General features: G+C 39.4%; 1 protein-coding gene across 5 annotated transcripts in view; it reads left to right on the top strand.

Annotated features, from left to right (window-relative positions):
* Positions 1 to 10,624, top strand: part of PHLDB2 (pleckstrin homology like domain family B member 2) — an 89,992-nt gene extending 79,368 nt beyond the window's left edge. For all 5 annotated transcript variants that reach the window (XM_019528596.1, XM_019528594.1, XM_019528595.1 and 2 more), the window contains 5 exons: positions 2,037 to 2,127; positions 3,951 to 4,097; positions 5,740 to 5,959; positions 9,023 to 9,108; positions 10,019 to 10,624. In XM_019528596.1, coding sequence (XP_019384141.1) covers positions 2,037 to 2,127; positions 3,951 to 4,097; positions 5,740 to 5,959; positions 9,023 to 9,108; positions 10,019 to 10,159 — 685 coding nt within the window. In that variant the 3' untranslated portion in view covers positions 10,160 to 10,624. The remainder of the gene's footprint in view (positions 1 to 2,036; positions 2,128 to 3,950; positions 4,098 to 5,739; positions 5,960 to 9,022; positions 9,109 to 10,018) is intronic.
* The last annotated feature ends 1,817 nt before the right edge of the window (positions 10,625 to 12,441 follow it).

Below are 12,441 nucleotides of genomic sequence, written 5' to 3'. Positions count from 1 at the left end.
CACACACTCCTTGCACACACACATACGCCTTGCCAGGTAGGCAGGCTAGCTTTGGCCCAAGCCGTCTGCTCCAGCCTAGAAGGGAAGTATGCTTTAGCACCCCTGTGCTTCTCGCCTGGGCCACTGCAGGCATATGGCTGCATATCTGGAATCAAAATTGAATGTCTGTTCACTAGCTTCTTGGTTCAATCTATGCAGCTTGGACTGACCTGCAAAGATTGAATATATTCAGCCTTAAACTTTTTGACCATCTGTACTTAGCCCAGCTGTTCTCAGAACTACTTGTGGACAATCCTTTCCCCTGTGACTGTACTGTTCCAGTGATAGCTCTTTGATCTGTGTCCAAAATCCTATTTGGGTAGTATCAGAAAGTAAGCGGATACCATCAATGAAATGCAACATCATCACAAAATTAGGACCTCTATTCCAAGGACAGCTTTTTGGCTGTCCTGTAATGTTTTCCCTTAGCATCTGTTTCCTGTGAGAGCAATTTGAGGATCAACCCTTTACTTTCCCCTTTTATTGTTGATGTGCTCTTCTTTTATAGGTATATATGTACATAGCTTCAGATGCTATAGGCTTTTTAATAAATACACAGTGATTCTGATTCTGGGCTGAGTGGCACCTCATCAAGAATAATTATACAGTGATTTTTTTTCATTACACTTGCTAATGGTATGCCAGTTTGGCTGATACTGACTTGCTGCATTCTGATTCCCTTTGAGAAGGTTGCCACATGCTTAATCTACAAGATGCCAGCATGTAAATGTAAGTTTTGGTCTGAAAGGTCAAATGTACCAAAGGGAATTAAGTACCCAAGTTTCATCTGATTTCTTTAGCATCTGAACACTGAATTCCTTTAAGGTCTTTTTGGAGATCACGATCTGAATATTTTTAAACTTCTACTTAGTGCTGTTATGAAGAAAACTCACTAAATAAAGCAGGAGGCCGACTGCCAACCAAACCCCAGTCCCACAAAAAGTAAGAACATATTAAGTGCCATACTGGACCATAGCAATGGTCCATCCAGCCCAGTACCTATGCCTCAAAAGCATAATATTTCCCTGTCACTATAATCAGAAGTTCTCCCTGCATAGCATTCGCATCAAACTGGGTATCTCTAGAGACTATGCCGTATTCAATACCTTTCCTAGCACCTACAGTTTTTGGTTTAGAGATGTCAAAGAAAACATCTCCAAGAATCAGAGGCATGTGCTGAGAGAGAAATGTACGGCCTTATAACTGTTCTCTACCCTAGACATATATTTGGATTTCTTACAACTTGTTCCTGTCTCCCCTGTTTCACTTTACTCTGAATGTAAACATGATAATTAATACCAAGTTTGATACAGACTGTCCGTATTGCCTGAAGAAGGGTATTTGTGCCCAAAAGCTTGCAAAGAACAATTTTGCCAACTATTTAGTTGGTGTAATAGAAGATATCACATCTGTCAAAGAACCTTGCCTGCCTGTATTCTTAGACCAACACTGTCACAACTAACAACCCTAAAATTTGACAGTACAAATGAATCATTTTCATGGTTCTTTTTAATCTAATGGATGCACTTTAGTCAATGTATAATATAAACCGCTTCCTAAAATTATTCATGTCAGGCCATCTGCCAGTCAAAAGTGGAAAAATCCCCCAAAAGTTGTTTGAAGTTGTGTGTCACAGCACTAGGGTCCAGGAGTTTTAAATCCAGGTCACCAAGGACCATTAATCATTTGGATACATTACTCAGTACAATATGGAAGAAAGAGTAGCTCCTTTTCTGTTTTGTAGAGATGGAAAACTACAGGGAGTGGAGAAGATGCACTTTTAGACTCTTGGGTCTACATCTGGGGCATCTCTAGATGTGAGAGTATGTTTATTCATGGAGTATACAATACTTTGTGCATTACTATAAATGGTGTGAGCTGTGCTATATTAGACTATAACACTGTCAACTCTTCCTAAATTATCCAGTTACATCTGTACCCTGTAATTTTCAAACAAAAAGGACTTGCTTTAAGTTTTCATTTTTCACTTATTGCAGTGCCAGCACTTCAAACGTTGCAAGAATAGAAGAGATGGAGAGACTTTTGAAACAAGCTCATGCTGAAAAAAACCGACTGCTGGAATCCCGGGTAATTTTAAGAATGTATAGGACAGGAAAATTAGCTGATGCTCTTGTTCTTATCATACACATTTCACTTTGTCATTATATTTTAAGTGCTTTTGTTCAACAGAGCTGTATAGAATTCCTCCTCCGATTCTCCCATAATTATCCCACTTCTACCCGACCACTCTAAAAACCTGTACCAGCCGTAAGCCAGAATCTTTGTAGATGAGGACTGGAGGGAACTTAATAATGTTGTGCCTTTATCTGCTAGATGCTGATGAGAAGCACTTGCTTGTCCCATCCCTCTAAGATCCTAGCTAGTCCAAAAGCAAGAGACCAGCCCCAGTGATTGTGCCTCAAACGGCAGGAAACTTTTGGCAGGTTAATCTGAGTGCTGAAATCAATTGGACCTTGTCAGCCAGTCAACTGTTTATAACACCAATATGTAGGATGAGGAGTGGAGTCTAGTATGAAGAAATTATGTGGTTCAGATGTAGTTTAAATATAACTCAGTTCTTTTAATAGAAAGTTACTTTCTTCTATTACACTATTTAAAATGGCTGTGCCTATACTGTTATTAGAATCAGGTAGCAGCTACTAATAAATGCCACCAGAGTCTAAGCACAATCATCATTAACATGGACTTTGATATTTATCTATTTGAGAACTGTGTTGTATTGAATTTATGCAGTAAACTTTACTCCTCAAGTCTCCCGTTGTCCCCCTACTCCCCTTAAAATGTCACTGTTGTCTTGGATCTAGTCTATATAGGTCACCTATGTTAATTAATTATCTGCAGGATTCTAAGTCTTATGCCCTAAGTTTTGTTTTGGGTCTCTTTTGTCCAGGAACTATATAGGTATACTATACCCAGTGTCTGCCCCTCCCCTCTCAACACGAACCTCCCCTGCCTGCCCCACCTACCACCTACTTCCCCTACTACCACATGCCACGGTCCCAAGTGGCACTTCATTAGATCCCACATTAATCCCTGGCTTAGCAGGGAGTGGTGTGGGAATTAGCGCAAAGGACAGCAAGACCCTCACTGTTTTCTGGCTATGTCCTGTGTCATGTTGCTCTCCAGCCCCCTGCTGAGCCAGGGAGCAGCAGGGGAATCAGTGCAGAACCAGAGAGCAGCAAGGGAATGCTATTCTCAGATCTCAGGCTAGATGCAGCTAGAGAATGCTGCTCACAGATCTTGGGTTGCTCTCTGACTCTAGGCTGATTCCCCTACCGCTTCCTGGTCCGGCTTGGAATCAGGAATCTGCCCAGAGGCAGAGAGCAGCACAGGACCCAGCGCTGCTTGTGGGTACTTCATTTTAGGATGAAGTTTCATTTTTCCCGTGAAAAAATGGGGAAAAAAATGTGTCTTAGAATTGACTAAATATGAGTAGGTGGTGTGTGTATGTGTGCGTTTATATGTATATATGGTTTTTTTTCTCCTTGAGTCACAGAAGAGTTTATGGGAGTTCTTAGTGGGCATGTCTACATGCGCACATTTACCGCACAGTAACCAAAATTACTGCTCAGTAGGGGCATGCTTGTACATGTGCACACCCATACTGCAGAGTAAATATGGCAATTTATCCCAATTAGTTATTGTACAGTAACGTTGTGTATGGATTGATTTGGGAGTGACTTTAGTCCGGAGTCAGTCCACACACAGCGTTAATGCACTTTAACTCTTGCACATGTAGACACCAGCCTATTCCCACTTACTGCGCAGTAAATTTAAGATGCGTAAATGCATCTGTAGACACGCCCTGTAGGATCAAATTGTTTTTAATGTTTAGCAGGTATAATTTTACCTGGCCTGAAACTGACATTTCCTTGTGCTATGATATGCAGGAAAGGGAAATGGAAGCTAAAAAAAGAGCACTGGAAGAAGAAAAACGTCGCAGAGAACTACTAGAGAAAAGATTAGAAGAAGAAACTAGTCAGCGACAAAAATTAATTGAAAAAGAAGTCAAAATACGTGAGAAACAAAGAGCACAGGTATACTGATAATTGTGTATGGCTATATAACATGGTTTTGTCTATATAGATAGCAAATTTACATGGCAAACTTCTACAATAATGAAAAGGAGGAAAGGGGCTTCTGAAGGTGGCTGGCTGGCTAGCTGAATTACTGTTAAATTGATTTACAGTTAGGGTGGCCAGATTCTGGAACCAGCTTCCCAGGGAAGTGGTCCTTGCCCCTACCTTGGGCAAATTCAAGAGGAGGTTAGACAATCACCTGCCTGGGGTCTTGTGAACCCAGCATTTATTCCTGCCTGTGGCAGGGGGTCAGGCTAGATGATCTGTTCAGGTCCCTCCTGACCCTAGCTACTATGAAACCAAAACATTTCTCATGTAGTGCAGTTTCATAGATTTCATAGACATAGTTCATTTCCATCCTTGCCACTTCTACATTTTTAAGGTAATTATACTTTGCATTTGTACAGTACTTCCCGTAACGGTGTTCCAAGTACTTGAAAAACAATAATGGGAGATACTTGAACTAACTCATTTATAGATAGGGAGAGAATGAGGCACAAGTTAACTAACTTGTGTCAATTCACCCAGATAAATTTAGTTGTTCCCCTTGTCCTCACCCCTTACCCCCCTCCCAAACTGCTTCCAACATCGTATTTACTTGAATCCAAGGTGAGGTTTATTTTTCCCTTTCAGCATGGGAAAGAGATGCCCTCACCTTAGATCAGGAGAGAAGAGGAAGGAGGCAGATGGCTGCTGCAGCTCCAACTTCAACCCCAAACCTAGATTGGGGCTGGAATTGGAACCACAGCAGTCTCTGCCTCTCACCTCTACCTACACCCACCCTCCCCCACCAACCTCTGCCTCCCCTCTGCCACTTATTTTCTGTCACAGCTGCAGCCTATTCTGGCCTGGGGCATGGAGCACATGGAACAGGGCCACCATTAAAATTGACAGTATGCAACAGTGGGGCAGGTTGCAGGGAACACAGGCACCAGGGGGCGCAGGTACAGAGAGGGCAGGCAAGGGGTGGGGAGGGGGATGCAGTGGATGAAGGCACCATGGGAGGCAGGCAACACAGGGGACAAGTGGTGGGGCAGCAGGGAGCAAAGAGGTAGAGGTCAGGCCACTTGCCCTATCTGCCCCTTACCACTCCCCCCCGCACTCTTTCTCCACTACAGCAATGTCAGGGGGCAATTTATGATGACCCTCCCTCCAATAATTAGATTCCACATATGGAAAATTATAATACATCTTATATGCATAGAATCTAATTATTGGAGCTTGTCTTAAGTTCAGATCATCTTGGATTCAGGTGAATGTGGTATTTATACCTATAGATCTGTGCTTTAATCCCCAAACATCCTTGTTTTGCTTTGGTCTTCATCTTAGCAATTTACTTACCTGATGATTCCAAGCAACCAGTATTCTTTCCTGATGAATTTATTCTTATTTAAGCATGCAAGATGTCATACAGTTACTCATTGCAAATATCTCAAGCCTCTGTTCTTTTAAGAGTATATAAAGCTGCAACATAGGAGTTAGTTTTCGCTACCTTCATCCTTTGATATTTTGTGTTGCTTTCATGTTTACCTGTTTATAGTAGGTAAGGAGGAAAAAAAAGATACAAGATATAGATTTATTCTTTTCTGCTCTATCGCAGGCCCGTCCCTTAACTCGCTATTTGCCAATTAGAAAGGAAGACTTTGATCTACGAAGTCACATTGAAACAGCTGGACACAACATTGAGACCTGTTACCACATCTCACTGACTGAGAAGACGTGCCGAGGCTTTTTGATTAAGATGGGAGGAAAAATTAAAACATGGAAAAAACGATGGTTTGTTTTTGACAGAAACAAGAGAACATTTTCATATTATGCAGGTAGGTTTGGGGCTTATACATCTAGGACTGATTGTTAGAGGAGCATTCTTTTTTTGTCATGCAGGGTAGTCACATCATTTTCTTAATTTTATTGATTTGTATTTGTTGTTCATGGTATGGATACTTGGAAAGTCTGTGATCAGAACAGGATCCCATTAAATTAGTAAGCCTGGTGTTATGTAACCACAGTTGACATATTCCTTTCCAAGCAAAGGAATACCTTGAATAAAATAGGACATCTCCACTTCTTCATCGGACACTTTATTAACAGCATGTATTGTTGTATGCACAGGGCATATAGTGCGGATTAAAAACAAACAGGAATCTTATCAGGGGATAAGACACAATTCCACATTTATTGAAAACAAGACAAGCAAAATTAAGAAAAACAACAAAAAGGTGGTGTTTCTTCTTTCGTACACTCATACAGACTCATACACTCACATACATACCCATTTATTCACACACATACAAAAAGAGACAGACAGACAGTCCTGCAAATATTAAGATATTACCAGTCCTTAAAATGCTTGGGTTAGCTTGGTGGCCAGGCACGTTAACCACAAGAATGAAGCCAGGCCTTTCTGGACACGTATCGATGCTGCTGCTGCTGCTGCTGCTGCTTCTGTGCAGGACAGACCCAAAGCCTCTTTGTTCTTGTCCATCTATATAGTGATTGTTCCCCATATAGGTTTATGGGTCTTGCTGTGTCACATCCCCTCAATGACAAAATGATCTTCCTCTTCTGTTGTGATGTAATGATTAACAGACTTTTCAGGCTTTGTGGTCTGCAATTTCTTCCATCTGTTGTCAGCAATTTCTTCAGCCATTGGAACAAAACATGATCTTGTATTTTGTAATTTTTAACTGATGATCTTGGACATTGTTGTAACCTTTGACTGTTAAATCACAGAAAGCTATTTCTATCCTTCTAGTCTGAGGTGCAAGACAGACTGTCTCAACATATACATTTCCACACGTACTGTTTATTCTTTCGTTACCTCTTTTCAGATGTCCCAGACATACACGTTGTATTACGTCTCTTATACGTCTCTTATACTATATGTAACCTACAAAATCATAAAACAAAATGACTGTTACACTTACGCTAAGCAATGTAAAAATCAAAACAGTCTCAACTAAGGCTAAATTACACAGTTATTTGAGCAACCTAAATTTGATATTGGTTACACAATAATTAACAAAACAATGAAGGATGTTTATAAGGACAATATCAAGAGTAAATAAAGACAGAATAACTTTAGCTCAACAGTATTTAACATTGATTTAACATTGGTGCTGGAAATTTTTTTTTCCAAATTGTGCAACCTATCTTTTGGAAATAATTGGTGTCTGTATTCATTAAATATCCAGAAAAAATTCCATAAGGTTTACAACAGTAGTTGATATAAATTATGAAAAATGCAAACATTAATTTTACTTTTCACAATATCTGGTTTATTCATTAGCAAAGCACTGGATATAGTGTAGTACTCCCATCTGGTATTGATTTTTAAAAAGTAGTTAGTTTAATAGTTACCAGCTTCAGTTTTGAGTGCAGTACAGCTGCTATAATATAATTTCAGTTAGCAAAAAAAATCGTGACATAGTCATAGAAATAGTCTTGAGGATTAGAGCCATCAAACATGTCATTCAAATTTTATATCAGCTAAGCAGAAGTGCAGCTGTGGGTATGAGGTAGAAGCTGTCTGTGGCTCAAAAAACCATTTTTTGTATTTCAAAATATAAATAGTTATGCTATACCTTTATAGTATATGGCTTTCACATAATCACATCTTTAGGATTGCAAGTATACTGAAAAAATAATAGACACCAAAACCTTCAACTTAGCACAACAAGTAAAATGTGTTTATTTCCTGACTTGAAAATGATACAGAACTTTACTGGGACAGAGATTATGCATGTATAGTTTGAACCTTACATATTTCATTTTCAGGGTGATGTTTGTCCCAAAAGTATGAGAACAGTTTCTGTACTCTAAGGCAACATGTGTTTATAAAGCCAGACTTAAAGCTTCCCATTTAGGGCAAAATTGCAGGCACACGTAATACACCTTACATGTCCTGTGTGGTTGTGTCTTCATATATGACAGGAATAAGTTACAAAACAGAGGCCATTAGGGCTGCATCCACATGAGCACGAAAGTTTGGTTCTCTGGGAACAACTAGCAGAGGGACACACCTGTGCCACACACCCTCTCAAGTGTGGCAGGTTACCTTGGCTGGGGTAGGGAAGGCTGGGACCAGCATGAGGTGGCTCCACCAGCCTTAAATGGAGCCCTGGGGGCCTCCTACGGCTGCAGCAGCAACAATCCTGCCACTCAGAGCCTGAGTGTGGCTCTGGTTGGCCAGGCTTTGGTTTTAAGTGGCATGCATTGCCCCCATGTGTGCCACTTTGGGTTTTTGGTATTTTTTGCACAGGGTTTTTGACCCCTGGATGTCCAGTGGAGTCAGTAATGAGGAGAATAGCTGAATATGTGGTATATGACATTGTGGATGTGTGCACAACGCCATATACCACACGGCTGTGTTCGTCTGAATACGACTTTGGAGAAAATCTGTGGCGAAAATCCAGACCGTTTTCTTTTTAAAAATGTTTTTCCATATTTAATTCTGCTTATTAAAGTGACACAAAGCACTAAACCTCTCTTTGATCTCTCTTCCTGCCACTATTACTACAGTAGTGTTTCAGAATCACCTGAGTCCTGTTTATATCATTGTTGACTAAAAAGACCAATTTTTGTTTTAAGCTTTAGAGGTTTCACAAACAGGAAGGATATTTTCAAATTATGAAAAGTACTTAGCAATTCTGTTTTTAAAAGAAAATTCCAAGTGTCAGTTTTCTAAGATTTTCTCTTTACTGCAGCAATGTTGGCAGTTACCTTGCTAGTCTACGATAAATAGTCTATTCAGATAGGGAGGATGGGGTGGGGGTGCTTGTCCAGTCACTGTGACGTGCTGAGTGACCATACACAGCCTTCTAACCCTTCAGTCATTCTGGTTTATTATTCATGGCAGTTTTCAAAACTCTCTGTCATTGCAGACAAACACGAAACTAAATTAAAAGGAGTAATATATTTCCAAGCCATTGAAGAAGTCTATTATGATCACTTAAAGAACGCTTATAAGGTAAACTTTATTATTGTTGATTTTATTTTTTTATCATTCAATAACATCTAAAATATTAGTAGCTATATAGCTATAAGAATACACATGCCCTGCAAGCTGGCAGTTTTAATAACAACAACAACAACACAGACATATACACGGTGCAGAAGGATATAGATGTGTGCAAACTGTGTGGCCGAATGACTGGTACGTTTTATCTTGACAGTTCCATGTAAAATGACACAGGAAATAAAAGAGAGACGGTTGATCTGACAAGGGATGCACTGATATTGGGGCACAGGGCTGGGAAGCAGTTGCCCTGGAGAAGGGACAGTTTTCCCACCCCCTGCTGTCTGGGCTGACCAGGAGCAATTTGCTTCTGGTCAGCAGTCTACACGTGTGCTACTGTGCAGTAGTTACTGCATGATTAATCTACTACCTGCGGGCGTTTATACATGTGTTCTGGAAGGCACGGAGGTGCACTTTAGTTAGAGGGGCTCTGAGAGTTACTCTAATTGAAGTGCCCAGAGCGTCACGCATATCAGCGTGCCTGTGCTGAAATATGGCAGCAGGGGGCTTTAACTAAAGCTTGTCACTGGAACCTCAGTGCACATGTATAGGTGCTGTGTATTTACAAGTAGTAGGCAACCACACAGTAAACTAATCTACTGTGCAGTAAATGCTGTGAATGTATAGACAGTGGCACTTTACTGCACAGTAAAACATAATATGTAGATATGTCCACAGAGTATCTGCACACTCACTCTCAATACGTCTCCATTTCCCCTACACATAGCAGGAGCTAAGCAAATCCTGAATAAGGCAGGACCAAATGCATCTTTTTTTTCTAGTATCTGTAACTTGATTTCATTTAATCGAGCTTTTATCTTTCTCTTCCTTTTTTTTTTCATTTTTTTTGTTTCGTTTTTAGAGTCCTAATCCACTGCTCACTTTCAGTGTTAAGACACATGACCGGATATATTACATGGTTGCCCCAACACCAGAAGCCATGAGGATATGGATGGATGTAATAGTTACAGGGGCAGAAGGCTACACACATTTCATGTTATAAAATCAAATAACAGCTTATTCATGGGACATACTGCAATCATCTTATGCATTTAGCCATATGCAATCAAATTTTGGTATTTTTCACGAGTATCCTCCCTATGATGTGCATGCAAGCGGGTTTATGAACGCATTGAAAAGGGGGACTGGTTGCTTACTTTAGTTGCTAATTATAGTAACAAAAGAACTGAAGTTGTAGAAGGATCATTGTGCACCCACATGGATAACCAAGTTGACTTAAACATAGTGTTTTGATTCAATGGTTATTTCTTACAAATTCTCCTACACAGAAAGTGTGCTTATAAACTCATACTAAACAGTTTACAAAATGGTTTGTGTGTGCTCATTGATATGCAAATGTTTTAGTAATGGAACAGAAAAGTATAATAGCATATATTTTAATATGCAGTAATTGACATTTATAAGTGATTAGCTAACTTTTTAAACTTCTTTCTCGTAAGTATTTTTTAATAAAAAAGTAGCCCGACAGTACATGCAGTTCTTACCTTAGTAATTAAGTGTATTACTACTAAGCCAAAGATTTACATGATTCCTCTTCAGGAATGATTTCAAATTATTAGCTGCGCTTTAGCTTTGTGTAGTGGAACAATGCCATTTTCCCCTTAATGTTAATATAATTCTATTGCTACAGTATTTTTAAATTACCAGTGGCACAAACTGTACATATAAAGCCACTTCAGCTCAGGAACAAAAAGCAGCAGTGTAACTTCATAGAACAAGGTAAAATTGAACTGAAACAAGAATATCGGATAAACTAGAGGCTTTCTGAGCTCCACATGCTGAATACACTGTGTTGATTCTTTGTCTGGATCTTTAAGCAATTTCGGTCTCATACAACTAAGTCTTGCTATCAATATGATTCTAATCCAATGGTTCTCAAGCTCGTTAGACTCAAGGCACCAGTCAGAAAATGCCAGCTCTTACCTTTCACTAATTTTTTGACTATGGAAAAATGACAAGATCAGAGAACTCAGATCACAACAGGTCATCATGTTTTTGACACTGTGGATTCCTGCGTGAAAACTGAGTTTATCATGTAAAACGTGTAGGTTTTTGCATACCCAACAGTGCTAATAATGTGCAGCACCCCTAAAAGCATCTTAGAGCATCCCATGGTGCTACAACACCCTGCTTGAAAATCACTAATCTTAAATGGTTTTTCTGGCTGCCTATACACATGCTTAGGGATAGGAAGTAGGGTTTTAATTAAAGTGGTTTCTGGAGAGCCACTGTAATTAAAACACCTCACTGTCACATGTATTAACCCCCTGTATATTTAAAAATGGCTGTGGGACGCTTTATCAAAACCTTATTTGACAAGGTTTAAATAAAGCACCCCTACAGCCATTGTAAAACACACAGGAGCTTATACACATGACGGTGAGGCTACACTAAAGCATTCCAATTAGAATGTGGAACAGACTCGATCAAGTCTGCTGTGATGCATTCTAATTAGAATGCAAACCAGCACGTATATACGCAGCAGCTTCTGTGCCTAAATCTAAGCCAATTGAACTTGATGTGGTGACCTCAGTGATATCAGTGGTTGGAATGCTGATTCTGCTGAAGTCACTGTTTGAACTCTTATTGACTTAAGTGAGGCAAGTATTTTAAGGAGCAAATTTTTCAAGGTAGGCGTTGACTTAGAATTTGATTATGTTATACAGTAGGGTAGAGCTGAAAGGGGTCAAACCCTAAGTGTGTGCTAAGCAGTAATATAAACACAAAATTTAGATACAAAAAGTGACAGCCCCCCTTTTTTTTTAAACAAAATAAGATAAAAGGATCTATGTGTTAAAGTGGATACATTCCTTTGCAAATATCCTCCTATTTTAAATCTTTTTCTTACCCTTGATAATTATTGTGTAACAATCAAATATTAATGAATGGAACCTAAACTTAAGGGGAATCTTTTATATAATTTTACAAGTTTTTAGTATTCTGGATTTTTGTGTGCCATAATGAGCATGTAATTGAAGCAGACAAAATAATGCCCTACCTCCCTCCAAAAAAGATAATGGCATTTGATTAAGCAAATTGAAAGCTGAAAGCAGAAATAACTATGCTTACTCAATATATTGAACAATTTAAATTTCAGCATCTGGCATGTACAGGTATGAAATAGTTGTTTGTGGTATACAGAGATCACACAGGTGCTCTAGAATTATATTAGATGTGACATGCACCAGATTTGACTTGATGAATTCTGAAAGATTGAACTTATCACAAAGGATAATGTTTCTCTTCTGTGCAGATCACAACTAC

The sequence above is a fragment of the Crocodylus porosus genome, unplaced genomic scaffold (assembly GCF_001723895.1).
Source record: "Crocodylus porosus isolate Cpor-Errol unplaced genomic scaffold, CroPor_comp1, whole genome shotgun sequence".
NCBI lineage: Eukaryota > Metazoa > Chordata > Crocodylia > Crocodylidae > Crocodylus > Crocodylus porosus.
Note: the sequence above shows the minus strand (reverse complement) of the source record. Positions and strands in the feature narration are given on the sequence as shown.